Raw genomic sequence first — 27,961 nt, 5'->3', positions numbered from 1 at the left:
CTCGATCTCCTGACCTCGTGATCCGCCCGTCTCGGCCTCCCAAAGTGCTGGGATTACAGGCTTGAGCCACCGCGCCCGGCCAGAGCCAGAAATCTTAATCCCATCTTCTTTTTCACTCCTCATGGCCTGTAACTCACCAGGTCTGGAAAGGTCTCCTCCCTCCTCCCTCTCATCTCTACTCAAGAGGTCTTTGGGGCCTCTTGTCTTTCACCTTAAAGGCTGCAGCAACCTGGACTCGCTCTCACTGTCCAGGCCTTTCCTGACCACCTGACCCAGGCCCCTTGAGGCAGGATGAATCAATCGGGTAAGCTGCTGGCCTCCTTGTTCTGAAACGTGCCTGGAACATTCTGCCTTGGGGCCTCTGCCTCCCTAGTCTTTGGCTGTTTCCTCACACCTTCCAGTTTCTACCCAAACATCTTATTAAAGGCTACCCTTGGCCTCCCCTACAAGGTGAGACCACATCACTCTGTCCCCTCAAAGTGCTGAGGCTTCCTCCTGGGGCTGTCACCATCTGACAGGGTATCTGTTTACTTGTGGGCCTGTTTCCCCACCTTGAATGTCAGCTCCAAGAGGGCAGGGACTTTTGTTTTGGTCACTGTGGTGTTCCCAGGCCCCAGAACAGCGTTGGATACAATGTGTAAGGGGTCAGCAAACATGTCTGAATTGAAGTGAAATAGAAGGCTTTGCCTGCCCTGAAGATTCCACACAGCCCCGTGGGGCACTTAAGGATGGCCACAGCCTGGAGGGTGGAGAGCAAGGAGACATCCATGGGGCCTGGCAGGCCTCAGGCAAGAGGGCGGGCTCCACCGGGGATGCAGTGGGCATCACCAAAGGGTGTTAGGAAGGGGTGTGACGTGGTAAGTTTGTATTTGTAAAACCCTTCTTTTAACAATCTGCGGAAGAGGGGCTATTTTGTGTAAGAGCAATTCAGGGTAGAACCTTGAAAGGGAAAGGGGAGAATAAGACTCAAGAGCTAAGGTGAAAGAATAGCGAATTCTCCCCTCCCAGGGCAGACTTTGCTCTGTGCTTCTAACCACTCAACCTCAGAAAACAGGACTCGGCGTGCTCACGTGGTCCCAAAAGGCAAAGCACGATCACTCTTTTCTCCACATGGAGAAAGGGATGAAAGGCCTGAGGTGACACTGGCCATTCAGGGACTTTTCAAGAAAGCCACAGGTGATCGCAAAGGGCCTCCTTCACACCCAGGCACGAGCGAATGGGGTGCATATTTAGGGATTACAGAAAGGGTGCAAATGGAAGGCAAGGAGCCACAGTTCCATTCTGTTCCTTTCGTACATGGCCTTCATGCAGCAGTGCAGCTGTGCCAGCCAAGTCCAGGGCACGGCAGGGGCCGGGTGGGGCTGGGCTACCTTGTGGGGTGCTAATCCCCTGCCCTGTCTGCTGTCTAACCCTCTTCCCCACTTTTTTTTTTTTTTTTTTTTTTTTTGAGACGGAGTCTCGCTCTGTTGCCCAGGCTGGAGTGCAGTGGCCGGATCTCAGCTCACTGCAAGCTCCGCCTCCCGGGTTTACGCCATTCTCCCGCCTCAGCCTCCCGAGTAGCTGGGACTACAGGCACCCGCCACCTCGCCCGGCTAGTTTTTTGTATTTTTTAGTAGAGACGGGGTTTCACCGTGTTCGCCAGGATGGTCTCGATCTCCTGACCTCGTGATCCGCCCGTCTCGGCCTCCCAAAGTGCTGGGATTACAGGCTTGAGCCACCGCGCCCGGCCCCTCTTCCCCACTTATGAGGTTACAGAAGTAGCCGGAGAGGCAGTGGAAATGCTCCCACCCCGAGTGCTGCGTTGTTCCCGCTGAAGGTATGCTCAAAGGCTCGGCAGCTTCCTGAGGAGGACATTTCAGGCCCAGGAAAGAGGGAAGGCAGTGGGCAGAAGGGGCAGATCAAAGGGGACAGGGCCGATAGCCAAGTCCTGGTGAGTCAGGGTGTGAGCCGGTGAGTGCAGATGGAGTGGTGTCTGGGAGAATAGCCCCTGCTTGCTGGGGAACCAATCCCGGCAGGCCCAGCTTCCTCGAAATGAATACCCTCCGTGTGGGAAGTAAGAGGGCGTGCAGGGGCCCCAAGCTGCCCTGAGAGGTCAGCACTATATGTGAAGCTAGAGGACAGTCTGCCCCACTGAAGCCCATCGTGCCCACCGGGTTGGCTCCAGGACCTCTACCTGGGCAGCCTTGAATGCCAACAGTTGTTCGCACCCACCTGCTCTAGTGGCCTGGTGCCTTGCTCTGACCTCCTACTGCCCACAGACCCTAGGCAGAACCTCCTGGTCAACGATTAGCACTCACATCTTCGGAGCACCAGGCACAGAAAACACGGGAAGCGTCCTAGTCAACAAAGTGACCAGGCAGACTCACCCCGCATCACCCCAGTCCAACCCCTTCCTCTGTGTGCCAGGGCTGGCCCTCTCCAACCGGTGCTCATTACAGACTACGGAAGAAGCAACACCTGTGGCCTCTGACCTTGGCACTGTTCTCGCCCAGAGCAGAATGGGTTCTTCCAGGCCAGCCGGAAAGGCAGGGATTGGGGTACGCCGCAGGGGCCCAGCTCGAGGAGAGAGGATGACCTCACCATCGGGCTGTCAGGGAGCTGGCCTCCACTGCCTCCTCCAGAAGGCTGGCAGCTAGCCCTTGCCTCTGCATGTTCACCTTTCCTGGAAGGCAACCGGGCCAGACATGGGAGGGAGGGAGGGAAGGAGGGAGGGAGATGAGCAGCAGCATGGGCAGGTGGGCAGGATTTGCAGTCTCCCTGGCTCCTGCAGCCAGCAAGCTCCACACGCAGGTTTCAGAAAGGACCAGAGGAGGCTGACCAGGAACACTCTTGGCAACCAGGAAGATTGTATTCTGCATCTCTGCTCTGGGCCTCTGGGGAAAGTTCCACGAAGGGAAACATTTTGTCCTGCCCTTCCGGTGCCCTGGGCAGACAGCTCTCTTGGGAAAACCAGACCAAGAGGACAGGCACAGAGTTTCAGGCCCGCAGACTTTGGCCACTAAAGATTTATATGGCACCAGCCCCTTAACTTCCCTCCCTGAATCCTGGCAATCAGCCCGGAGGAGAGAACATAAAATCACTCAGAGGAGGGGAAGGAGTGGAAAGAAACAGCTGAACTGACAGGCATGAGAATACAAAACAACAACCCAAACCCTGACTCAAAGCAGGAGAGACATCCTGGTGCACAGGAAGGTGGACAAACCAGAATGACCTGTTTGCATACATGGTAACACTCCCCCATGCTGATGTCACAGGGATGTCACAGGGCCCAGACGCACCCATGAAACAGCTGGCTGATTTGCACGCCACACTGGAAATGACCCTGCGGGAATCCAGGGTTTCTGTTTGCTGGAGCACAGCATGCAGCAGCTTCCTGGTGGTGCCGGATAAATAGAAACAGTTTCCATATGCCGGCCATAAACATGCACTGGGGAGGAGCAAGAAAGAGTGGGCAGGAGGGGAAGGCTTCCACGACCCACCTCCCACCCAGCAAGCGCAGGGGGCAGCCTGGGCTGTGTAAACCACTGGGGCCTTTCTTGGGTGCCTGGGCCAGAGATTGCTTTGGATAAAGGGCCCCTCCTGGGATGAAGCTCTGATCAGAAAAAGCAGAGAATGACTGTTCTCGGGAAGGGTGATACTGAGGGGCCTACCTTAGTATCTAACCTCTCTCCTTTTCAGTCTCATTTTCTTTCTTTTTTTTGGAGACAGGGTCTCACTCTGTTGCCCTGGTTGGAGTGCAGTGGTGCAATCGTGGCTCGCTGCAGCCTTTACCTCCTGGGTTCAAGCAATCCTCCCACCTCAGCCTCCCAAAGTAGCTGGGACTACAGGCATGCATCACCATGCCCAGCTAATTTTTTGTATTTTTTTGTAAAGACAGGGTTTCATCACCATGTTCCCCAGCCTGGTCTTGAACTCCTGGGCTCAATTCATCCACCCAGCTCAGCCTCCCAGAGTGTTGGGAATACAGGCATGAGCCACCATGCCCAGCCTCATTCTCATTTTCTTAAACACACACAACCTCACACATTCTCGAATGTACACACACACACACCCTCACACACCATCTACGAGACAAAACGGAACCCTGGACACCCAAGTTCACTCCAGCTATGCCGCCTCCCCTCCCCCCAGTTCATGATCTTAATCCCCAGAGCCTCAGTTTCTTCATCCAGAAACTGGGACCGGTGCCAACCGTGCTCTAGGCATCGCAGAAACAAATGCGAATACCCACAAAGCACTTGGAGCCCTCCAGAAACCAGTGCCTACCAGAATGACAACGAGCAACCGCCCCGCCGCTTGCCAGTTGTCACTGAGAGCCCCACTCCATGGGAAAGAGCTCAAAGAGAAGAGGAAAATAAACCAGAGTGACACTGATGAGTTTTCCAGGCACAGCGTCGCCACCGTGCTTCTGTGCCGGCTGGCTCTTCAAAGGCCCCCAGATAAAAATCTAGCATGAGATGCTACGCCGAAAGAAAGCAAAATGCACATCCCCCTGCTCAGGCCTTCTCTCTCTGATAATTGCTTGCAAGATGGTGTAGAAGGTGGACCCGCATTATCGACACATGTTAGTAAAAGCTCCAAACCCAAGCAGAGTCCTGGGCAAATACACTGACCTCCAGAAAGGCAAGAACTGGCATGGAGCCCTCCCAGTTGAATTGCTGGCCTCCAGCCCAAAATCTGTCCTGCCAAAGGCTTAAGCCAAAGGAGAAAAGGAAAAAAGAAAGGCTCAACGGGGCAGTACCATGGGTCAAGCTCTGTTCTAGAGGGAGGGACTATGGTGTGAAAGTCTCTGTTTCCGGCCACCTGACAGAGACCTAAGTGGCCAAGTCCAGAGGGATTCACTGTCATCCATGAGGTCAGGCCCAGGGAGCCTGGAACTGGGAGGGGATGGGGCAAGGAAGCGGAGAGCAATTCTATAAATGGAGTGCGAAAGACGTGGAAAGGCAGGAGGGGTGCAGATCAGAAACAGGCTTTTGGGAGTTGGGGGACAGGGAAGAATGTAGGCAGGGCGAGGGGCTGGGAAATGAGCACATCAAAATCACTGGGGGCAGTGACTGCAGCCTGAGATGCTCACTTCCTAACTGTCCACATGAGAAACTCACAGCAGACATCCTAAGGTTGCAAACATTGCCTCGAGAGAACACCTTTCTAATCTTTTTTTCTAATCTTTTTTTTTTTTTTTTTTTTTGAGATGGAGTCTCACTCTTGTTGCTCAGGCTGGAGTGCAGTGGCACAATCTCGGCTCACTGCAACCTCCACCTCTCAAACTCAAGTGATTCTCCTGCCTCAGCCTCCTGAGTAGCTGGGATTACAGGCACCCGCCACCACACCCAGCTAATTTTTTGTATTTTTAGTAGAGACATGGTTTCACAAAATTGGCCAGGCTGGTCTTGAAATCCTGACGTCATGTGATCCGCCCACCTCGGCCTCCCAAAGTGCTGGGATTATAGGGATGAGCCACTCTTTCCCATGGAGTGGGGTTACAGGCATGAGTCTGTGCCCAGCTTCTAGTCTTAATAAATCACATGGTAATTTTGCAGAGAAAAAGGGAGGATGTAGTAGTTTTTTTTTTTTTTTTTTTTTTTTTTTTTTTGAGACACAGTCCTGCTCTGTCGCCCAGGCTAGAGTGCAATTGCACGATCTCGGCTCACTGCAACCTCCATCTCCCGGGTTCAAGTGATTCTTGTGCCTCAGTCTCCCGAGTAGCTGGGACTACAGGTGCCTACCATCATGCCCAGCTAATTTTTGTATTTTTAGTAGAGATGGGGTTTCACCATGTTGGCCAGGCTGGTCTTGAACTCCTGACCTCAAGTGATCCACCCACCTCAGCCTCCCAAAATGCTGGGATTACAGGTGTGAGGCACTGTGCCCAGCCAGATGTAGTTTTAAAAGGCTGACCGCCTATATACAAACACACGTGGTTTAATTTGAGGAGACATTTATTCAGCACTTANTTTTTTTGAGACACAGTCCTGCTCTGTCGCCCAGGCTAGAGTGCAATTGCACGATCTCGGCTCACTGCAACCTCCATCTCCCGGGTTCAAGTGATTCTTGTGCCTCAGTCTCCCGAGTAGCTGGGACTACAGGTGCCTACCATCATGCCCAGCTAATTTTGTATTTTAGTAGAGATGGGGTTTCACCATGTTGGCCAGACTGGTCTTGAACTCCTGACATCAAGTGATCCACCCACCTCAGCCTCCCAAAATGCTGGGATTACAGGTGTGAGGCACTGTGCCCAGCCAGATGTAGTTTTAAAAGGCTGACCGCCTATATACAAACACACGTGGTTTAATTTGAGGAGACATTTATTCAGCACTTACTGTACACCAGGCATTGTGCTAGGTGCTGGATTAGAAAAGGTGAAACCATGGCCCTCGCCCTCATGGAACTCTCCATCAGTGGGTGAAGAAGGATCGTGACTCTGGTGCACTGAGATCTAAAACAGGCTGGGATGACAAGGGCCCTCTGTGGGGGCTGGTGGCCAGTGGCAGGGAGGAACTCAGGGGATGCCAGGGCTGGCATTTCAAGGATGAGGGATGAAGAGGTTCACAGGGTGGACAAGGATGGGGTGAGCGGCACATTCCAGAAACAAGGATGGTCATTCAGAGAGCACAGAGACTTGAACAGCAGGGCACGTCTGGGAAACTGCAGAGGGTTCCGTAATTCTGAAGCTTAAAATGCCAGAGACCAGTGACCAGGATGATGCAGTGGACAACGGTAAGAGCCGCAGCTCGCACTCAGTACTTACCACACACCAGACCCGGTAAAGGCTTTACGTTAATTAATTATTCTAAGCATACAAAGGCCCTACAAACAAGACTTGATTATTATCCCCAGTTTACAGAGGGGGAAAGTAAGGCCCAGAGAAGCTGAGTGACTTGCCCAAGGTCACAGAGGGAGGAAACGACGGGCAGCCAAGCCCTTGCCTTTCCCTCCACTATTTCTATAAGGCTCGGGGTGTAGGCCAGGTGGAAAGCCATGCTGAGGGCCTGGACTTGAGCCACTGGGGACTAACAGTGTGGAGCAACCTGACTGGGTGTGCTACTTGGAAAGACACAACCAACGAGGTCAGTCCTGGCTAACTCCCTAACCCATCTGCAAACATTCTGCACAGGCAAAACCGCAAGTTCCTTTTCCCAGCGGAGCCATGGCCAGCTAGTGTTCGTGAGGCAGAATAAATGGCCAGGGGCCGCCACGGTCATTTTTACTGTCTAATCCTTCTTCCTGAGATGGAGAACTATGTCTCGTCCCTATGGCATGCCCCATGGTTTGCCAGATGTCCATGGGTAATTTCTTGGTGAGGCAGGACACGACTTCTTCTTTAGTCCATGAATTTCAAGACCCAACTTGGAATTGTACTTCCTGCTCCCATGCCACTGAGTTTATTATGAAACAAAGGGCCTTCCCTGCCACTGCTCACTCACTCACTAAGTATTTATTGAGTACCCGTCATGTATAAAGTGTTTCAGATGCTTTAAAAAACATTTGTAAAGGCCCTACGCTTCCTGCTGTTACATACACACACACACACACACACATACGCAAAGGCACGCAAACGCCACTGTTTACCCAGTGAAGAGTATAGCACCTGTGCGAACATCTGTTCCATATTCACTTGGAAGCATCTGAAATGCTAATTGTGAAACACCCAGGGACAGGGGAGGGAGCCGGAGAAGAGTAGATGGAGATTAAAGGCATTTTTCACTGTGTACTGGTGCTCTCTGGTTCCCCTGCAAGAGGTCAGCAGAAAGCCAGTGCTCAGAAGAACAAGTTTGGCTTGAGACTCAAGCTGCATGAAGGCCACTGATGTGTCAGCTGATGGCATCCACTCAGCACAGATCAAACGTCCGCTCTAGCCCTTAACCAGGAACACCTGCAGGCTGGCTGGCCCCGGCTTCCATGAACACTGGCCACGCCCCAGCACCTGGATCTGCTGCTGCTGCAGGCAGCTTTGTTCAGAAGAAGAGCAACAAGGGGTGAGGCGACCATGAGGCACGGGCACCTTGGGGAAGTGACAGCTGGGGGACAGCTACATCCCACAGAGAGCTTGATGGCCTACGCCTGCCACTTCTCCAGGACCCCGAATTCCTACGCAGTCAGTGGCCAGGCACTGCTTTTAGCCTTCCCTTCCTTTTGCTTCAGTTTACCTTTCTGTTGGTGGGGAAGGCAGCCCCAAAGAAGCATTGTGAATAAAGGAAAATACAATGGAAATCAAGAAACCATCCTAAAGAATGAGCAGGAGTGGCCGGGGCAGTGGCTCACGCCTGTAATCCCAGCACTTTGGGAGGCTGAGGTGGGCGGATCACCTGAGGTCAGAAGTTCAAGACCAGCCTGGCCAACATGGTGAAACCCCATCTCTACAAAAATACAAAAATTAGCCGGGCATGATGGCAGATGCCTGTAATCCCAGCTACTCAGGAGGCTGAGGCAGAAGAATTGCTTGAACCTGGGAAGCCGAGGTTGCAGTGAGCCAAAATTGTGCCTCTGCACTCCAGTCTGGGCGAGAGTGAGATTCTGTCTCCAAAAAAAAAAAAAAAGAAAGAAAGAAAAGAAAAGAATGAGCAGGAGATAGAGCTGCTTGATTTTTAATTAATTCTCCCTGCAACACAACAGGAATGGTAGTCAAGGAAGTTAACTACCATCCCTCGACTGCTACAACACTTAAGAATATGCAAACTACCAACTCACATCCCTTAAGAGGAACCACAAGAATGTGAGAATGGAGGAAAGGTTCACATCCTCAGTGCAGAAAGTCCTTCAATTACCTACTCATGGGCTGAGACTCTGACTACAGACATTCATATACTGATTTGACAGATGAAGAAACTGCAACTTAGGAAAAAACAAGCTTAGCTCCTCATTCAAGGATGTTCAGCTATCAAGAGATGATGCCAGAAATTCAACCCCATCCTTTGCAGTCGACTGAGCGACACTCAGAAAATGTTCAACTGTTGTAGACACCAGCAGGTACCATCACTCCTCAGCAGACACACATTCATCACAGTCTAAGAGTCTCCCGAGCCACTTCCATTTCTAGACTTCTGTGTCTCCATACACTCTGGACGGTGTCTGGTCTCCATGAGGAAATAGAGAAAAACAACATGCAACAAAATCAAATGGGCCAACTAGGCTGGAGGCTGAGTGGACTTTAGCACTCATAAAATCTGTGCCCTGTTGAAGCTACCAGACTGGCTCCAGGCTGTGCAGTAAAAACTGCAATTCCAAACAACCAGGCAGGCCAGCCAAGTGTGAACAGCCGAGCCCGCAAGAAGACAGGCCCCTCGAGAGTCACAGAGAGAAGACATCACGCTTGTCGACGACCACCCACAAGTGAAAGGCAGCGCAGCCGGCAGCTTGGAGCAGCTCCAAGTCATTAGCCAGCACTGAGCACAGGTTGCTCTGCCCAAGCTGGTTTTCAGCAAGTGCTGAAAGAATTAGGAAAAAAATAATAAAATCCCAATCTAACAAAAAGAGAGATAAAAAAGAGAGATGGACAGTCTACAAATGGTAGGGAGGCGACGGGGAAGCTCAGAGGGAAGGAAGGTGGGGATTGAGCACCCGGGGCTAATATGGCTATTACAGGACATGTGTGGGCTCCTGGGGAGTTCAAAGCTGGAAGCAGAGACCTAAACATCCAAAAAGCAGGCTGTTCCTAGGGCAGCAATGCCATGCCCTGCTGGGCTACTTCTGATCTGATCACATGTGAATGAATCTCCTTGTCACCCCGTAATGGCTCCAGGGGCTGGTTTAGCTGTGACAATCACCTGGGACCCTGGATGTTTTTGGAAACCAGTGACTCACTCCCAGATATGCAACTTCTATTATGTCTATTATTGTGCCCGGAGTATGTGCCCAGAGTATGTGCCCAAAGGTCCCTGCCTTTGCAAAACTTGTATTACCAGAAAGAGGCACAGTTGTGTAAAACATCAGCACCTAAAACAATAGCCATTAACACCCAGGCATTACACCAGGTTAGGCCTCTACCTTCCTGCCCTGCCCTGCCTAGTCATCTCAAACAGGCATCAGCGAGACACAAGAAAGAAACTCATAAACCGGGTAAGCCCTAACTGGGGGGACCAGGATTCCCAAAACCCTGCTTGATGCTGGATAAACAGAGTGGCTATGATTCACACTATGAAAGGATTATTTGCCAAACCTAGGCCTCCCACCTATATTTTATTTTGAAATATATATGTATATATGTATTTCTAGAGATAGAGTCTTACTCTGTTGCCCAGGTTGGAGTGCAGTAGTGTGATCATGGCTCACTGCAGCTTCAGACTCCCGGGCTCAAGCAATCCTCATGCCTCAGCCTCTCAAGTAGCTGAGACTACAGGTGTGCACCACCACACCTGGCTAATTTTTTTAACTTCTTTGTAGAGATGGGGTCTCACTATGTTGTCCAAGCTGGTCTCAAATTCCTGGCCTCAAGAGATCCTCTTGCCTTGGTCTCCCAAAGTGCTAGGATTACAGGGTGAACCACTCGCCTGGCTCCCACTCATATTTTAAATTACCTAATTCATCAAAACTCCATTTTCTCACAATCCATCATGGCACAAAGCAAACTCTGACTCAATCATCAAATCGACTACATCCCAGTGTTGGGGGAGCGAGTGGGTCTCTGTGCAGTGAAGAGCAGAGAATGAGGTGTAAACAGCACACATGGAGAAGGAGAGGCTGTGGAAACACAACCACTATTCTCCAGGGTTAGGGAAGGTTCTAAAGGCCTTCAGCTAAAGAAAACAGGAAGGGCCAGGTGTCGTGGCGCACGCCTGTAATCTCAGCACTTTGGGAGGCCGAGGCAGGTGGATAGCAAGAGATAGCACGAATGGCTCTGGGGAAGACTTGGTCATTTAAGGTAGCAAAAAAGGACACTCTAATATACAGCTACTAGATTGCCGCCAGGCAGGGGCCACACCCACGTGGCACTCATAGGACATATCTGCAAGTCTAGATATCTGCAAGTCTTCCAAATGCCACTGAAGCAGGAAGCCACCAAAACTAGGAGGTTCCCCGAACCCCTAAATCATGTTTTTTAAGGGAAAAAAAGTGGCACTGCTGCTGGAGTAATATGCTGCTCTCTGCTTGCTTCTACAGCTAAAATATGTGGGCAAAGAGATCAGAATATTTTTAATAATTTGTCATCCAAATACCCAAGCTGTATTCCAAGATGCCAATTCCTCAATACCAGAAGTGTGGCTATGAGGATAGGTTTCTCCACTAAGTGGGAAAGGCAGAACATCAGGGCTTTATCGTGAAGGAGGATGATAAAATGAGAGGTAGGCTGCCTGTCTGAACAGACTAAGAACTTCCTGATCAGATGGGTTGCTCAGGAGAATGTGTCAGTGCACTGGAACAAAGCAGGAACTTATCTGCCAGAAACAGCCACATCTTTTTTATTCAGGAGAGTGGCCCTGGAACTTCAACGTACTTTCTGATCCTAAGAGCTGGGTGTGGTGGCATTAGGAAGGGCAAAGTGGGAGACGTGTGACAGGGCTGGGCACAGTCAAACATCTTCCTCCCATCAGCCCTGCTTTTCTTTCACTAGTTGCTTCCTCCGTGCCCAATACCGCTGGGATGTTTCTCATCAAAGAGCACCCTCCTGGGCCGGGCCCCAGGCCAGGTGAGCCTGTGGAAGTCCTCATCTGTTCAGCATTGTCCAGATGCTTCCTGAGTGCATTTTAAGAAGTAAGGACTGGCCAGGCATGGTGGCTCATGCCTATAATCCCAGCACCTTGGGAGCCCGAGGCGGGCAGATCACTTGAGGTCAGGAGTTTGAGATCAGCCTGGCCAATGTGGTGAAACCCTGTCTCTACTAAAAAATACAAAAAAATTAACAGGGTGTGGTGGTGCACACCTGTAATCCCAGCTACTGGGGAGGTTGGGGCACTAGAATTGCTTCAACCCGGGAGGCGGAGGTTGCCGTGAGCCGAGACTGTGCCACTGCACTGCAGCCTGGGCAACAAAGCAAGACTCTGACTCAAGAAAAAACAAAAAAAGAAGTAGGAACTGAGCTGAGCTTCCAGGACCTGGGGAAGTTCAGTGACTGGTCAGAGAGACAGACACAGAGAGAAAAATGCCAAGTCTGGCTCCTACTACTGCAGAACAGCCTGGCAGTTTCCTCTCCATCTACCTCCCAATCTCCAGGGGGAAAAGTAACCCTTATTCAGGGCTGACCCACCCCAGGGTTTCTAAGCTCAGGGTTTATCAAAGCGGCTAGAGACAGCATCCTGAGGGGGCAAGATGTCAGCAGGATGATGCTCCGTCATCAGGTACTTTCTGGCCCAAACACATTTAGCAGCTCCCATGCCCAACTCAACCAGGTCCAAACTTCTGCCATCGGCATTTTAAGCACTCCATAAAACGGATATGCCTGCTCTGACCCCGTTCCTAATTATAAGGGCTGACATCCACCCAATGCTTATTCTGGTATAAGCCAGGCACTGTGCTAGTTGTGTGAGGCATGCTATCTTGTATAAACCTTAGAGCAGTCTTAAAAGGTAACACTAATATTAGTGTCATTTTACAGATGAGGAAATCAAAGCTTAGAGAGGTTACATCATCTGCCCAAAGTCCCAGCAGGAGAAGGCAGGGCTGGAATCAAACTCAGTGGGTCTGACCCCAGAGTTCATGTAACCACACCCCAAATCCAATCTGCCCCCAGCATGCTAATCTCTGGCCCTGTCCAGGGTGAGAGTCTCAGAAGAGTTCCTACTTTTTTTTTTTTTGAGACAAGGTCTTGCTCTGTCACCAGGCAGGCTGGAGTGCAGTGGCAATCTCGACTCACTGCAACCCCCTCCTTACTTCAGCCTATGCCATTTCCTCTCCCTGGGATGTTCAGTACCTCTCCCCAGAATCCTAAACTCCCAACTATTCCTAAGTCACACCTGTCCATAGTTGATCTTCTGCTACTCCCCTGGCTGAGCTGCGTGGTCTCCAGTCAAAGGGCTGTACCGTCAGAAGTCAACCAGGGGCTACAAACTCAAATGCCTACAGGCACCAAGCAGGTAACAAACATGGGGCGCTTGGGCATGCAGACTCAGATGCCAAGCTGTATCTGCATAGCAACTATTTGGTTACGCTGCCTCTTAAAACACTGTTCAGGCAAAAACACAACGGGTACCCCATGTCCCTGGGCCACCTCCACACTGCCTGGTCTTGCCATCATTGCCAACTGCTCTTGGCAGGGCAGCATGAATAAATTTTCAGACACTCTCCTGAAAAACAGTGGTCATTCCCCTGCTTAAAGTGCCCTGGGGCTTTTCCACCACCCCAGGAGGAAGGTCCAGCTCCTCTTCAGTATGGCTCTAGGAGTGCAGGCAAGGAGACCCTCAAGATTTGGATCCAACCTTTCTCCCCAACCCTCTGACTCAGGTGCCACCCACTCCAGCACAGGTACACCTTTCCTCCCCTGTTCCTTTCTTCTGGCAGAGTCTTTCACTTCCTGTTTATCTCCTTAGACCCTCAGCACACTCAAGCTTAATCCAATCTCTAAAGCCAATCTGGATGCTACCCCAACTCCTCACCACGCAGACCCACGCCATCTCCTCCTGCCCCCGTCTTCCACCTTCTTGGGAAGCCATGCCCACCTCCCCTAAACCCTTCTAGAGTTATACACCACAAAAGCAGCATGTTCTATACTCATCTCACTGCCAACCAGACCAAGCTGTAACTACATTTGACGCACTTCTTCTAACTTCCAGGGCAGCTGTTCTAAGTCCTAAATGTGCGGCCATTTTAATAACTCGACTTAGTTTTTCAGTTGACAAGGAAGTGACAATTTAGAGAAAAAAGAAGATTAGCTGTTAAACCACTATTTTTCCTTTTTTTTTAAACCACTACTTTTTAAAAAAAACTTCTAATGCTCACGTGAATCTTTATTATACATCTCAAAGTCAAACCTAACAACAACAAGAAAAGGTGATAGCCGGCCGGGGGTGGTGGCTCACACCTATAATCCCGGCACTTTGGGAGGCCGAGGCGGGTGGATCACAAAGTCAGGAGATCAAGACCATCCTGGCTAACACAGTGAAACCCCATCTCTACTAAAAATACAAAAAAATTAGCAGGGCATGGTAATTTTTTACCACGGGCAGGCGCCTGTAGTCCCAGCTACTCGGGAGGCTGAGGCAAGAGAATGGCGTGAACCCGAGAGGTGGAGCTTGCAGTGAGCCAAGATTGCGCCGCTGCACTCCAGCCTGGGTGACAGAGAGAGGCTCTGTCTCAAAAAAAAAAAAAAAAAAAAAAAGGTCACAGCCCGAATCAAATCACTTTTAAAAAAAGGTAGGGGTCCAAAATGGCGTAGGATGAAGATAAGAAGAAAGAATGTAGAATGAGCACTCCCTAGACTCATGTGAACCATAACAAAGAAGGAAAGAATCACCAGGAAAGAATGATGCAGGGTTTCCTGGGAGATGCGCCCACCTGCCCTGGCTTCAGATCTCCCTTTGCCTGGCCTGGCTTGACACCTCCACCCTCCAGCCCCAGCTTTGATTCCAAAGTCAAATGAAATCTGGTCTTTCTTTGGGTAAAGCATTTAGTGGCAAAGAGGAGACTGCCTGACCTGTTCTGATTCCCACTGGAAGCCACTGGAAGAGGAAGATAACCTCAGGGGCCATGGAGAGTTTGTTGCTCGGTTTTGTACTCTTTTCCTTAATTTGAAGTAGTCTTCTCTGAACAGAAAATAAAGGGTGAATCGGTATGTTCTATGTCAGAGAGAGCAGGAGCAGCCTACTGACCAGATTTCACTCAGCTGGCTACTTTGAAGACATATATGAATTTGTTGCCACTATTTACGAATCAAAAGACTTTTGATTAAAAATATAGGTTCTAATTTCTTTTGAAAAACTGGCAAATGTGCTAGCAATCAGCCTGTGATCCTATACGACAGCGATCAGCCAGAGTAAGTCACAGTGTCCCTTCAGAGACACCCAGCAGGCCCATGGCCCGGCAGGCCACATGGCGGCCCAGCTCTCAGATTTTATGCTACGACCTTATACTTCCTCTGAGCCACAGCCTCATCACTGGGGTAGGGAAAGAACTGCACTTTTTACAAGGAGATAAATATCTCCAACAAAAAGTAAACAAGGCGTAAGGGGTATCCAGTACAAAAGGCAACACAAGCACCAGTGGCTCCAATTTGGTTATCTGGCTCAGTCCAGGGACTTCTACCAGGCAGGTCCGGATATGGGGTCACCTGCCACTGGGAGTCAACAGCCTCAAGGGGTCACTGCCCTCAGCAAGCCCACCTGGCCTTGGGAGTTTACCTTCATGCCCCACTCCAAACTCCTCCTCTTCATCCTTCCTCTCCCAGGCCCAATTCTTGACTCCTGAGAACTCCCATTTTCCGCCCAAATTTTCTTGTTCTAACCACCATGATGGAAAAAGCAGCCAAATGTCTCTATGCAGAGGAAGAATCCGGGAAAGGCATGCATTGCGGAAAAGCCTAGTTTCCCCAGATGGTGAGAGCATGGCTGTCCTCTGTGGTGTGGTGTTCACTTCCCCTGTCTCAGAGCTTCTCTGGGATGATCCAACACAGCTTCACAATGAAACACCATCAGTTGTGCTATTTTTACAATATGAAAGGGAGTTCCAGGTATGGAACTCCATTTAGAATAATTGCCTTGGAGGAAATAAAAGTTTAATTTAAAAAAAGGATAAAGATAGAAACCAACTTCCTTTTGGGAAAGAAAGAGATTCAGCCTAAAATGCTACCTCTTCCACAGAGCTCTACCTCACGGTCGGGGGCATATTAGGTAAGAGACTAGTTCTGGAGTCAGTAGACACGGGTTCAAAGGAAGTCAAAGTGGCTTTGTGACCTTGGGTAAGTTTCAAACTCTGAGAGCCTCCGTTTCCTCTTCTCTACGATGATCTTGAAAGTAATGGCCTCCCAAATCTGCTGTGAAGGAGGACCAAATGATAGACAGCAACACAAAAGTGCTTTGGGGCCGGGCGCAGTGGCTCACATCTGTAATCCCAGCACTTTGGGAAGTCGAGGCAGGCAGATCACAAGGTCAGGAGATCGAGACCATCCTGGCTAACACGGTGAAACCCAGTCTCTACTAAACAAACACAAAAAATAAGCCAGGTGTGGTGGCAGGCGCCTGTAGTCCCAGTTACTCAGGAGGCTGAGGCAGGAGAATGGCGTGAACCCAGGAAGCGGAGCTTGCAGTGAGCCGAGATTGCACCACTGCACTCCAGCCTGGGTGACAGAGCGAGACTCCGTCTCAAAAAAAAAAAAAAAACCAAAAAAAGTGCTTTGGATACCGCCTAACACACAGCGAGGGCTCAACACCCACAGGCCATGATTATGACTGCACATACTCTGACCCAGGCACATACCCTCCCCAGGCATACCTGCCTGCAGGGAGAAGGGTGACAGTCAGAGGATGCCTGAACCAGAGGATTCACTCTAGCCAAGGGCAAGAATGGAGAGCTGCCCGGGGCTCCTGGAGCAGGAAGGCAGCATGGGGGCTGTCTCAAGACTGATATCACTCCAGGTTTGTTCCTGGGCTACCTTGCTGTCATTTGAAACCTCCCCGCAGAGGGCACTGCAACCAGATGCCCCCAGCGGCACGCTGCTGTGAGCCATCTAAGCCCTCCCATATTCCCTCCCCGATGGGGAAGCTGAGAAGTTCATGGTTCTGGCTCATGAAGCACTCTCAGAGCAAACGTGAACTCAGCCCTCCCCAAGGCGAGCAGGGAGGAGCGTGGCAGGTGCTCCAGCCCGCACCCAGCTGCCACGACTGCCATTTAGAGCAGCAGCATCTTGTGTGGGGGGAAAGGGGAACGGGAAGAGATGGCACCTCATGGCAGGGGGCCTAAGGCAACAGACAGGATCCCTCCAATGAAGAAGCGGAGGACTGAGGAAGTGAAAGCTCCAAGGCTCGGCTGCAAGGTTCCTGCCCAGCATGCTGGATGCTTACTCATTTTAATTGGCGCCACTGCTGGTCTGGTGACACCCAGCGCTCTGCCTTGGTGAGGCCCTGTAAAAGCCAGGGGAATGACTCCAGTGGAGCCAAATGCCCAAGCTCGGTGGGAGCCTGTGAAAATCAAATTGCTGCTTGGTCTCCAGCTGCTACACGGAGGCGTCCCAGCTCGGCAGGGGCCACCTGCTGTGCCAGGAGTGAGGCAAGAAGGATCTGAATCATGGCCTGGACCTATGCTCATGGAGGATATTCCAAGAAAGCCCAGTCTCTGGCATGATAATAACGCCTATGACCGGCTGAGCACTGACCATGTGATCACAACAATCTCACTCAATCCCCCGCAACGACTCTACTGGTGGATGCCATCGTGGTCACATTCTACAGATGAGCAGGCTGAGGCTTGGAGCAGCTAAGCACTATACTCAGCTCAACCACTCCACCCACCATGGTATTACAAGTGACAAAAGCTGTGCAAGCCCCTTGGGCTTCTTCACTCTTTGGCAAGTATGCTGGGGCCATCTGGTCAGAGGCAGAGCCACAGCACAGATATCAGTGATGGAGTGCATGCCTCGGGGTGGATTATCCTCTGGTGCCAGCCAGTGAGGATCTCTCCCAGCTCCTCCTGGTTACGGCGGCCCTGAGGCCAACAGCTCTGGCCCACCTTGATTGAGCCTGGTGCCAACTCACCCTGGCTGCATGAAGACCCTGAAAAGGGGACCAGGGTGCAACATGGGGGCCCTTGCCAGGGGGCAGGGATCCTCCACATTGCTGAGGTTGCACTGGGTCTTAGTGAACTCCTGATGGTGTACCAGGCATTGACATGAAGGAGGGAGAGGGTAGGCTTTCTGCGCTGTGACCTTGGGCCTTAGCTGCAGGACCTGTCACCTGAAAACCATAAACAACCCGGCACCAAAGCAGAGACCGAGCATCCTGCTCAGACCTCAGCCAGCCCCACCGAGCCCAATCCTTCCTTCATTCAGAAAAGGCACATGGTCCAGCCCATCTTAGGCAGCGGCTGGCTTTAAAGGCAGGGAGAAGGCAGAGCTGAGTCTGACCAGAGGTACCCTGGGAAATTCCTTGGACTGCCCACTATGTTCAGACTCGTCCTGATTCCCTGAATATGGTGGGTGAGACTACCGCCTGCCACACGGTGTGGACTGTGGTCTGTCTCTAAACCGCTCTAATAGAGGCCCCGCTGACTGTTTTCAAGGTTATTCCTAGTTTCCAGGCTTTAAATACCTCTGCTCATACCTGCCTCCTTTATCAACCTGACACCGTGCTGCCTGTGAGTCATTCATTAGCACTGCAGCAGCCACGCTTAGAGCCCAAAGATGTCTGAGTCTTGGATTAAATCCACAATTGCCCATATAAGGAGAAAAACGCAAACCCTCCAGTTTCCTACAGGGATAAGGCCCTCACATAGGGTTAAAGGTCACAGGCAGCACAACCAGATTCCTCGGCCCCTGCCTCTGAAGAAGGGATAGGAGTGTGATGGCCTGAACTGTGTCCCCCTCAAATTCATAGGCTGAAGTCCTAACCCCCAGTAGTTCAGACTGTGACTGTGTTTGGAGAAAGGGCCTTTAAAGGTGATCAAGGTAAAACAAGGTCATATGGATGAGCCCTAATCCAATAGGACCGGTGTCCTTATCAGAAGAGGACACACAGACTCACGGACAATCACGTGGGGACACAGCAAGAAGGCAACCATTTGCAAGCCAAGGAAAGAAGCCTCGCAAGAAACCAAACCTGCTACACCTTGGTCTTGGACTTCCAGCCTCCAGACCCATGAGAAATTAGATTTCTGTCATTTAAGCCACCAGTCCATGGTGTTTTGTTAGGGGTGCCCAAGCAGACATGGAGCGTGGAGGTACAGTGCCGAGAAGGTCTCAGCAGCTGCTGGGCCAAAACGAAGGCCAGGCTTGATGGTGACTCAGCCTTGGAAAGCTTGCTTCGTTCCCAGTAGCCCATGTTCATGTCACTGCCAACTCCGAGGATGGCCTGCATCTGCATTCTGCCACCTCCTTAGTACTTCAAAGGTTTACAGCAACCAAAGACAAAGGTCAATGATGGCAGCCACCAGGACACTCAGCTATGCTGAGAGCAATGGGACTCAAAGCAATGGTGAGGAGAGGCGGCAGGAGGGAGGCTGCCCACCTCTAACTCGGGTCCTCACACCGCCATTCCCATGAGCTGTGAGGCCCTAGAAATCCAAGTGCACTGATTCTGATCACGATTTGTTGAGTACCTGCGTATTGTGGGCATTGAACTATGTGATACAAAGATAAATGGTCCAGGTATGGTGGCTCATGCCTGTAATTCCAGCGCTTTGGGAGGCCAAGGCGGGCAGATCACTCGAGGTCAGGAATTTGAGACCAGCCTGGCCAACACGGTGAAACCCTGTCTCTACTGAAAATACAAAAATTAGCTGGGCATGGTGACACGTGCCTGTAATCCCAGCTGCTGAGGTGGGAGGATCACTTGAACCTGGGAGGTGGAGGTTACAGTCAGCTGAGATGGTGCCACTGCACTCCAGCCTGGACGACAGAGTGAGACTCCATCTCAAAAAAAAAGATGAATGGATTTCAGGGCCTAGCTGGTGATCAGATGGTTAAATGTGTAATTACTCCCCCATAATCTACTTGTAATAATGGAAGCCTAATCAAGATACCGAAGCAGAAAAGGGTAGTGAGTAATTAGCTCTGTCAGGAAGCGGAAGTTCAGTGAAGGCTTCAAAGAGATGGTGTTATCAGCAGGATTTTCCAGACAGAACTGGAGGCCACGAGCAAACAAGAGGCTGAGAAAGGGATTCTAGACCGACTTGTCAGCAAGGTGGAGAGGTTTAAGAATGCACAGGGGATTCACCAAACTAAATGCAGTATGATGCTGTGGACTGAGGCAGGAAATGGGACCGGTCAAGCAAGAAGGCACTAGAACACGCAAGGCTTCATCTGCCCGCTGAAGAGCTTGCCCTCCCCAACACCCCCAGAGGGATGGGAAAGTCCCAGGAAGCTTTAAAACAGGGAAACAACCAGGGTGGGCTTGTGTTTTAGATGGACTCCTCAGGGCCGGATGCAGTGGTTCACGCCTATAATCCTAGCACTTTGGGAGGACAAGGCAGGCAGATCACTTGAGGCCAGGAGTTCAAGACCAGCCTGGCCACCATGATAAAACCCCCATCTCCACTAAAAATACAAAAAAAATTAGCCGGGCGTGGTGGCTGACGCCTGTAATCCCAGCTACTTGGGAGGCTGAGGCAGGAGAATTGCTTGAACCCGGGAGGCAGAGGTTGTAGTGAGCCGAGATTGTGCCACTGCACTCCAGCCTGGGTAGCAGAGCGAGACTCTGTCTCAATAAAAAGGACTGAAGGACTGCTCCTCAGACAGCAGGGACAGGGGGACACTGGGGTAGAAGGTCAAGGCCAAAATCCAAGCACAAAACAGCAAAGGCCTACTATGCTAAGGCAGAGCAGACTTCCTCTGAAATCTCTTGTTTACTTGCACAGGTCCTACTCTTCTTCCCAGTCAGGCTTGGTGAATTATACCGAGTCACTGAGGTTTTAAAAAACAACCCAGTAAGAAGTTGAGAGAGGAAACTAAGATGCTAATGTGCTGTGCAGGAAACACAATGTCCCTGGACCCCAGCAGTTGGTTATACATTTCTTTATTCTTAAGAAACAAACCAAAGTAAGCCACTAACTTTGCCAAGATAAAAGCAGCCTCGCTAGTGGCCGAGCCAAGGGGAGTCTTATTGTGTCTCTGGCCTATTTCCTATTCATCGATGTTTAAAGCCTGATCTTGACACAGGACTGGGTTGCTCTCTTGCCACTTTCATCCCAGAGGAAAGCTGGACACCCCACCATCATATCAGGCACGTTGGAGGGACTTAAAAGTGACACTCACGATGACAGCCAGGACTTCCACTTAGAATCTTGAGCCTGGCTATTTCCAGACACAAGTCATACCCTTAGTAGGCCAACCACTCTCCCTCACTAGGAAGCATTCCTCTCTAAAGCTGAAACTGAGCCACAACCACTTTCATCCCTTTCCCCAAAGCACCTTCCACTGTGGTATGGGAGGAAATATCAGACAGGCTTTACTGCTTACTAGCTGTGTGACCTTGGACAAGTTACTTAACCTCTCTGAGCCTGTCTCTTCCTTTGCAAAATACAGATAATAATAACAACCCTATATTGGGGTTATATGAGGAGATAATATAAATGCTAAAGGCCTGTATTCACCTTTTATGTTTTTGAGACAGGGTCTTGCTCTGTTGCCCAGGCTGGAATGCAGTGGTGCAGTCATAGCCCACTGCAACCTCGAATTCCTGGGTTCAAGTGATCCTCCCACCTCAGCCTCCTGAGTAGCTGGGACTACAGGCATACACCACCATACCCGGCTAAGTTTTTAATTTTTTTGCACAGCCGAGTTCTCGCTATGTTGCCCAGGTTGCTCTTGAACTCAAAATCACTGGGCTCAAGTGATCTTCCTGCCTTGGCCTCCCAAAGTGCTGGGATTAAAGGTGGGAGCCACCATGCCTGGCCTGTGCTCACATTTATTAAGGGTGGTGAAGAAGAAAGGAGAGGGAGGAGCAGCCGAAGAAATAAAGGAAGGAAGACGAGAAGGGGAAGGAATTCTGGAGTCAGATGATGCTGGGTTCAAATCTCTGCTCAACCATTTCCTGGCTGTATGACTTCAGACAAGTTACTTGACCTCTCTGACCCATAGTTTCCTCCTCTATAAAATAGAGATAATACTGCCTAGCCTTGCAAAGGGATTTCAGAAAGCAAACAGATTGTCTGAAATCGGAACCACTGCTTTCTCATCCCTGAGTGGCACTTGGGGAAAAATCAGGTTTATGTTCGAATCCTCCTGGGCAGCCCAGCTCTGCCACCCTAGATAAGGGTGAACACAGTGAAGCAAAGAGAAGCCTGTTTCTAGGCAGCCAAGGCTCCCCACCACACTCACAACACTGGAAACACTGCTCGCCTTCATCAGTTCCCAAGGGAGGCCACCAAACTCCCTGCAACTCCACGAATTCTCTCGGACAAAGGAGACGGGAGAGCCTGGCTCGTCTCTCCTTGGCCCCAAACATCTCTGCCTGGCTGGGGAGCACTGGCAGATGGTGGAACATCCATTTGCTAAGCAGACTCTAAAGCACTGTTTCCCAACGTCTTAGGACCCTCCAGAAAAGGCGAGTTATTTTAAGTCTCTCCTGAGCCCAAGGCCTGAGCAACTGAAACAAATGGCTTCGGGATGAGAACCACAAAGGTTTTCAAGGCCTCTCATTCTGCCAGAAGCACATTTAAAATTAAAAAAATTTACAGCTCCTTGTGGCACTTGGGTTCACTTTGTGCTAGGCTTTGGTTCAGAGGAAGACAAAGCAAAACGCCAAGCCCTCAAATCAATGGATCATGACAAAACACTCGCCCTCTTCCCCGCTGTCCTGGGCAAAGGGGGACTGAGATGGAGCAAACAGACACGGGCAGTGCTGCTTTCCTGCCAACGGTTTCAGATGGGGATAGACAGAGGCTGGTGTTGAAATCTGTTTCTTTTTTTAACAAGGAATGGGGCAGGGAAGGCAGCCAAAGCAGGCTGGCCTGAGGTCCCCGCCAAGCATCCACAGGCAGGCCAAAGTACCTCAGGTGCGAGGCAGAAAGGTGGAGAAGGGAATGAGACCATGAAGAAGGGCAGCTAGGCCCCCAGAAACACTGCCAAGCTGGGGGTGTGGAAGGAGAAACCCACAGTCTCCCAGGAGTAGTTTCTGTATCAGAACTTGGGGCTCAAACATGGGGCCAGGCAACAAGTTACACACCCCAACTATCAGACCACAAAGCGCTTATCACCTCTCAGCCTCTGAAACAGAAAAGCTGGGCTCCCCCCAGCCCACCCCACCATCTTACTTTTACTAGGTAGCTCTTCCTGGCCCAGGCCGTTGGAGGGAGCCAGTGGGGCACTGCCACCCTCGTCCAAGGTCAGGATGAGTGGCACGTCGTCATCCAAACTCACAGCCATGTTCTCTTCTCCTGTGGCCCTCAGGATATGATGTCCAGGGCTTGAAATAGTCTCTGGTTTGAGCTCCCTTTCAAAGCCACTGGGCCAGGGGTGCTGCTCAGAAATTCCTCCATTAGAGGCATCTTCTAGGGTTTGGGAATTAAAAAAACAAGAGATAATTATTAAAATACAGCCATGACTGATTAATCTATTCTGAAATTAGATAGTGGTGATGGTTGCACAACCTCGTGAATAAAAAACACTCAAGTATACGCTTTAAAATGGTAAATTAGGGTCAGGCGCAGTGGCTCACACCTATAATCCCAGCACTTTGGGAGGCCAAGATGGGTGGATCACTTGAGCCAGGAGTTCAAGACCAGCCTGGCCAACACAGCAAAACCCTGTCTCTGCTAAAACTACAGAAAATTAGCTGGGGTTGGTGGTGGGTGCCTCTACTCAGGAAACTGAGGCATGAGAATTGCTTAAACTAGGGAGGTGGAGGCTGCAGTGAGCAGAGATTGTGCCACTGTACTCCAGCTTAAGTGACAGAGACCCTGTCTCAAAACAAATAATAAAATGGTAAATTATATCTCAATTAAATAAACAATAAATAAAATGGTAAATTATACCTTAATTTAAAAAAAAATAATAAAATGGTAAATTATATCCCAATTAAAAAAATATTGGCCGGTAGGGTGGCTCACATCTGTAACCCCAGCATTTTGGAAGGCTGTGGTGGGAAGATCAATTAAGGCCAGGAATTTGAGACCAGCCTGGGCAATACAGCAAGACCCTGTCTCTATAAAAAAATTTAAAAAAAAAAAAAAAAAAAGCCAGTTGGGTAAGCATACGCACAGAAAAAAATAAAATAAATATTTAAAATACAAAAATAAATAAATAAATAAATAAAATTAGCTGGGCAGATGGCATGCACCTGTAGTCCCAGCTACTCAGGAGGCTCACTTGAGCCCAGGAGTTCAAGGCTACAGTGAGCTACAACTGCACCACTGCACTCTGGCTTGGGCAACAGAGTGAGACCCTGTCTCTTAAAAGGTAAAAGAATTAGGCCAGGTGCAGTGGCTGACGCCTGTAATCCCAGCCCTTTGGGAGGCCGAGGTGGGTGGATCACTTGAGGTCAGGAGTTCGAAACCAGCCTGGTCAACATGGTGAAAATCCATCTCTACTAAAAATACGAAAATTAGCTGGGCAGGGTGGCGCGTGCCTGTAATCCCAGCTACTCAGGAAGCTGAGGCAGGAGAACTGCTTGAACCCAGAAGGCGGAGGTTGCAGTGAGCCGAGATCAAGCCACTGTAGTCCAGCCTGGGTGACAGGGCGAGACCCTGTCTCAAAAAAATAAATAAATAAATAAATTTTAAAAAATAGAATAAAAAAATTATTACAGTATAATAGCCTTAAAATATGGAGGGGGGAACCCTGCAAGAACAAATACTAAAAAGTTAAGGGTAATTCTGTCTGGAGAGTGAGATTAAGGCTAATATGTTCTATCTCCACTTCTCTTTACATTTATTTGTAAGTTTTGTAAAGACTTTAAAGAAAAAAATAGGCTGGGCACAGTAGCTCCCACTTGTAATCCCAGCACTTTGGGAGGTCAAGGTGGGAGAACTGCTTGAGCCTAGCAGTTCAAGACCAGCCTGGGCAATGTAGCAAGACTCCATCTCTACAAAATAAAAAATTTAAATTAGCTGAGCATGATGACATACGCCTTTAGGCCTAGCTACTTGGGAGGCTGAGGTGGCGAAAACACTTGAGCCCAGGAGTTGGAGGTTATAGTGAGCTATGATCACACCACTGCAGTCCAGCCTGGGCAACAGAGTAAGACCCTGTCTCTAAAAAATAAAATAAAATAAAATAAAAGGCCGGGTGTGGTGGCTTACGTCTGTAATCCCAGCACTTTGGGAGGCAGAGACGGGTGGATCACTTGAGGTCAGGAGTTCAAGACCAGCCTGGCCAAAATGGAGAAACCCCGCCTCCACTAAAGATACAAAAATTAGCTGGGTGTGGTGGTATGCACCTGTAATCCCAGCTATTCTGCAGGCTGAGGCAGGAGAATCACTTGAACCCGGGAGGCAGGGGTTGCAGTGAGCTGAGATGGTGCCACTGTACTGCAGCTTGGGCGACAGAGCCAGACTCCATCTCAAATAAATAACTAATAAAATAAAATAAAATAAAATGACAAAAAATACAACCATTGAAATAATAGTTAATACTCGCCCGGGCACGGTGGCTCGCGCTTGTAATCCCAGCACTTTCAGAGGCCGAGGCGGGCAGATCACAAGGTCAGGAGATCCAGACCATCCTGGCTAACACGGTGAAACCCCGTCTCTACTAAAAATACAAAAAATTAGCCGGGCATGGTGGCGGGCGCCTGTAGTCCCAGCTACAGGACTCAGCTCTAGTCCCAGCTGAGGCAGGAGAATGGCGTGAGAACCCGGGAGGCGGAGCTTGCAGTCCATAGCACTCCAGCCTGGGCGACAGAGCGAGACTCTGTCTCAAAAAAAAAAAAAATAATAATAATAATAGTTAATACTCAATGAGTGCTTACTATGTACGAGGGACCCTACTAGCACTTCATAAGTAAAAGTTAAATGAAAATTCTTAATAACCCCATGAGATAGGCAGGCCTATTATACCCCCATTACAGGATGGGGGTGGTGGGTACTTCAGGCACACAGAGATTACGTATCCTGTCCAAGGACCCACAGCTAAAAAAAAGTCAAGCTTTCAACTCTATGGTGTGACTCCAAACCTGTATTCCTAGCCATTACACTATAATTCCTTGAAGTCTGGTCCATGTATTTAGGCAGCATCTAGCTCCAATCACCAACATGTACTTGCCCATATATACAGATTTAAAACACATCTTTCATTTCAGCTTTACCACGCAGCTTCTCAGGAACAGTTAGAAACATACTTCTAAAATGTATCATTTTATACCATTTTATATAGGAGTTGTTCTCTTAGATTTAGGTGTCCCAGGAAGGGGGAAAGAGTATTTTTTTTTTAACTGATGAGTATTTTTTAATACAGCAAAAATGCTCATCCTTAACTCTCAATTTAAAACACTCAGAGCAGCCGGGTGCAGTGGCTCATGCCTGTAAACTCAGCACTTTGAGAGGCCGAGGCAGGTGGATCACTTGAGGACAGGAATTCGAGACCAGCCTGGACAACATGGTGAAACCTGGTCTCTAGTAAAAATATAAAAAATAGCCAGTTGTGGTGGTTCATGCCTGTAATCCCAGCTACTGGGGAGCCTGAGGCAGGAGAATCACTGGAACCCAGGAGGCAGAGGTTGCAGTGAGCTGAGATCACGCCACTACACTCCAGCCTGGGCGACAGAGCGAGAATTCATCTCAAAAAATAAATAAACTAAAAATTTAAAAATAACTAAATAAGTAAAACACTCCAAGCTAGCCTGTTACAGCTCCTATTTATGCACATTCCCGTTTCCGCTGAGAAGGACCAAAAAAACAAAAAAAAAGACTCAGCAGATCTGACTGCAGACCTTTGAACTTGCAAACAGCAGCAAGTTCCTTCCTCAAGCAGTGGGCTCTGGGATCAACCCATTTTGCCTCCTAAATGACCTAGTCAATAGCAACTGACTTCTTCCTCGAATCACTGGAACAACTCTGAGCAAATCCGCATGCATCCGCAGGGAACGGTACAACTTTTTGAAACAAGGCAGCGAAAGTAAACACCATTCTGCTTGCCGCTAAGCCCGTAGCTCTGCCCAGCACACTTCCTGTGAGATTTTTTGTTGTTGTTTCCTCCAGATCTGGGGATTTATTTTGCTTTTAAATCTCAGCAGTGCAGAGGCAGAAGAGGAAATCCCAGATGAGACACTACTATTTGGCAGTCTTAACAATTATGGTTGTATTGTCCTTTTGGTTTAACTTTTTACCACAGACATTTTCAAACATACTCAAAAGTGCAGAGAATATATACGTGGACTTCCTTGTATCCATTACTCAGTTTTGACAATCATTTGCTATATTTACTTTGAAGGCAGGAGAATTTATTAACTCACAGAGAAGAGGTTTCTTAATGTTACCATTATCATAATGGCTAGTGGTTTCTATGTTTTAACTCACGGCTGTCCAACATTTTGGTTTCCCTGGGCCACGCTGGAAGAACTGTCTTGGGCCACACATAAAATACACTAACATTAATGATGGGCTAAAAAAAAAAAAAAAAAAAAAGAGGCGGGGGGGCGGTTCATGCATAATTTTCATGATATCTGCCACCATAGATTAAAGTCCTCGCATTCAAACGCTTGGACACGGTTAACTGTTGAATATATGACTGCTTGCCTGCCTGTATTGTCTTTGCCCATTGGCTTTCAACTGGGGTGATTTTTGCCCCCACAGGGACATCAGGAATGTCTGGAGACATCTTTGTCACAACTTGGGTGTGAGGGGATTGCTGGTGGGTGGAGTCGGTGGCTCAAAATGTCAATTGAGCTGCTGTTGAAAAATCCTATCTTAGCTAATATCCCCACTTTACGAATGAGGAAATTGAATCTTGGAGTGGTTAACTTGCCTCTTATAAGTTTCAACCCAGGCAGTCTGAATCAGGGAAACTTCCTGCTTAACCATTACCCTATATACAGCTACGACTAGAACCAGTACCCTGATTTGAATTCAAACATGTCATTTGTCCAGAGAGACAAAAATGAGGTCCAGAGAGGGGAAGAGACTTGCCCAAGGTCACACAGTGCAGGAGCAGGGCTAGAACCCGGGACTCCTGAGTCCTGGTCCAGTGTTCCCTCCGCGGGCTTTGCTTCTGTCTCTACAGAGGACCCAAATGGCTAGCCCTGGGGAAAGGGCCTAGGGGAAGAGGGCCAGCTGCCATCCTGCTGTCCGCTGGGGCAGCCTGACCCGGGCACGAGACTCCTGCGGGGTCACCTGAGGGCGCCAGGGAGAAGAGCGAGGGAGGGAGGAAGAAGGAGGCAGGAGCGCTGGCTCCAGCTCCACGTGCTCCCAGCCCCTGGCTGGGCGCCCACGTGAGGGTCGCCCCAAGAAGTCG

General features: G+C 49.8%; 1 protein-coding gene across 2 annotated transcripts in view; it reads right to left on the bottom strand.

The window, feature by feature from the left end:
• The window catches only part of TPCN1 (two pore segment channel 1), a 74,692-nt gene that overhangs the window by 46,347 nt on the left and 384 nt on the right, over window positions 1-27,961 (bottom strand). For both annotated transcript variants that reach the window (XR_001880528.1, XM_017847321.1), the window contains exon 2: window positions 22,828-23,064. Coding sequence is in view for 1 of the 2 variants with exons in the window: in XM_017847321.1 (XP_017702810.1) it covers window positions 22,828-22,939 (112 nt within the window). In the remaining variant the exon portion in view is untranslated. The remainder of the gene's footprint in view (window positions 1-22,827; window positions 23,065-27,961) is intronic.

Source organism: Rhinopithecus bieti, unplaced genomic scaffold (genome assembly GCF_001698545.2).
Source record: "Rhinopithecus bieti isolate Rb0 unplaced genomic scaffold, ASM169854v2 scaffold_26532, whole genome shotgun sequence".
In the NCBI taxonomy this organism is placed as follows: domain Eukaryota; kingdom Metazoa; phylum Chordata; class Mammalia; order Primates; family Cercopithecidae; genus Rhinopithecus; species Rhinopithecus bieti.
Note: the sequence above shows the minus strand (reverse complement) of the source record. Positions and strands in the feature narration are given on the sequence as shown.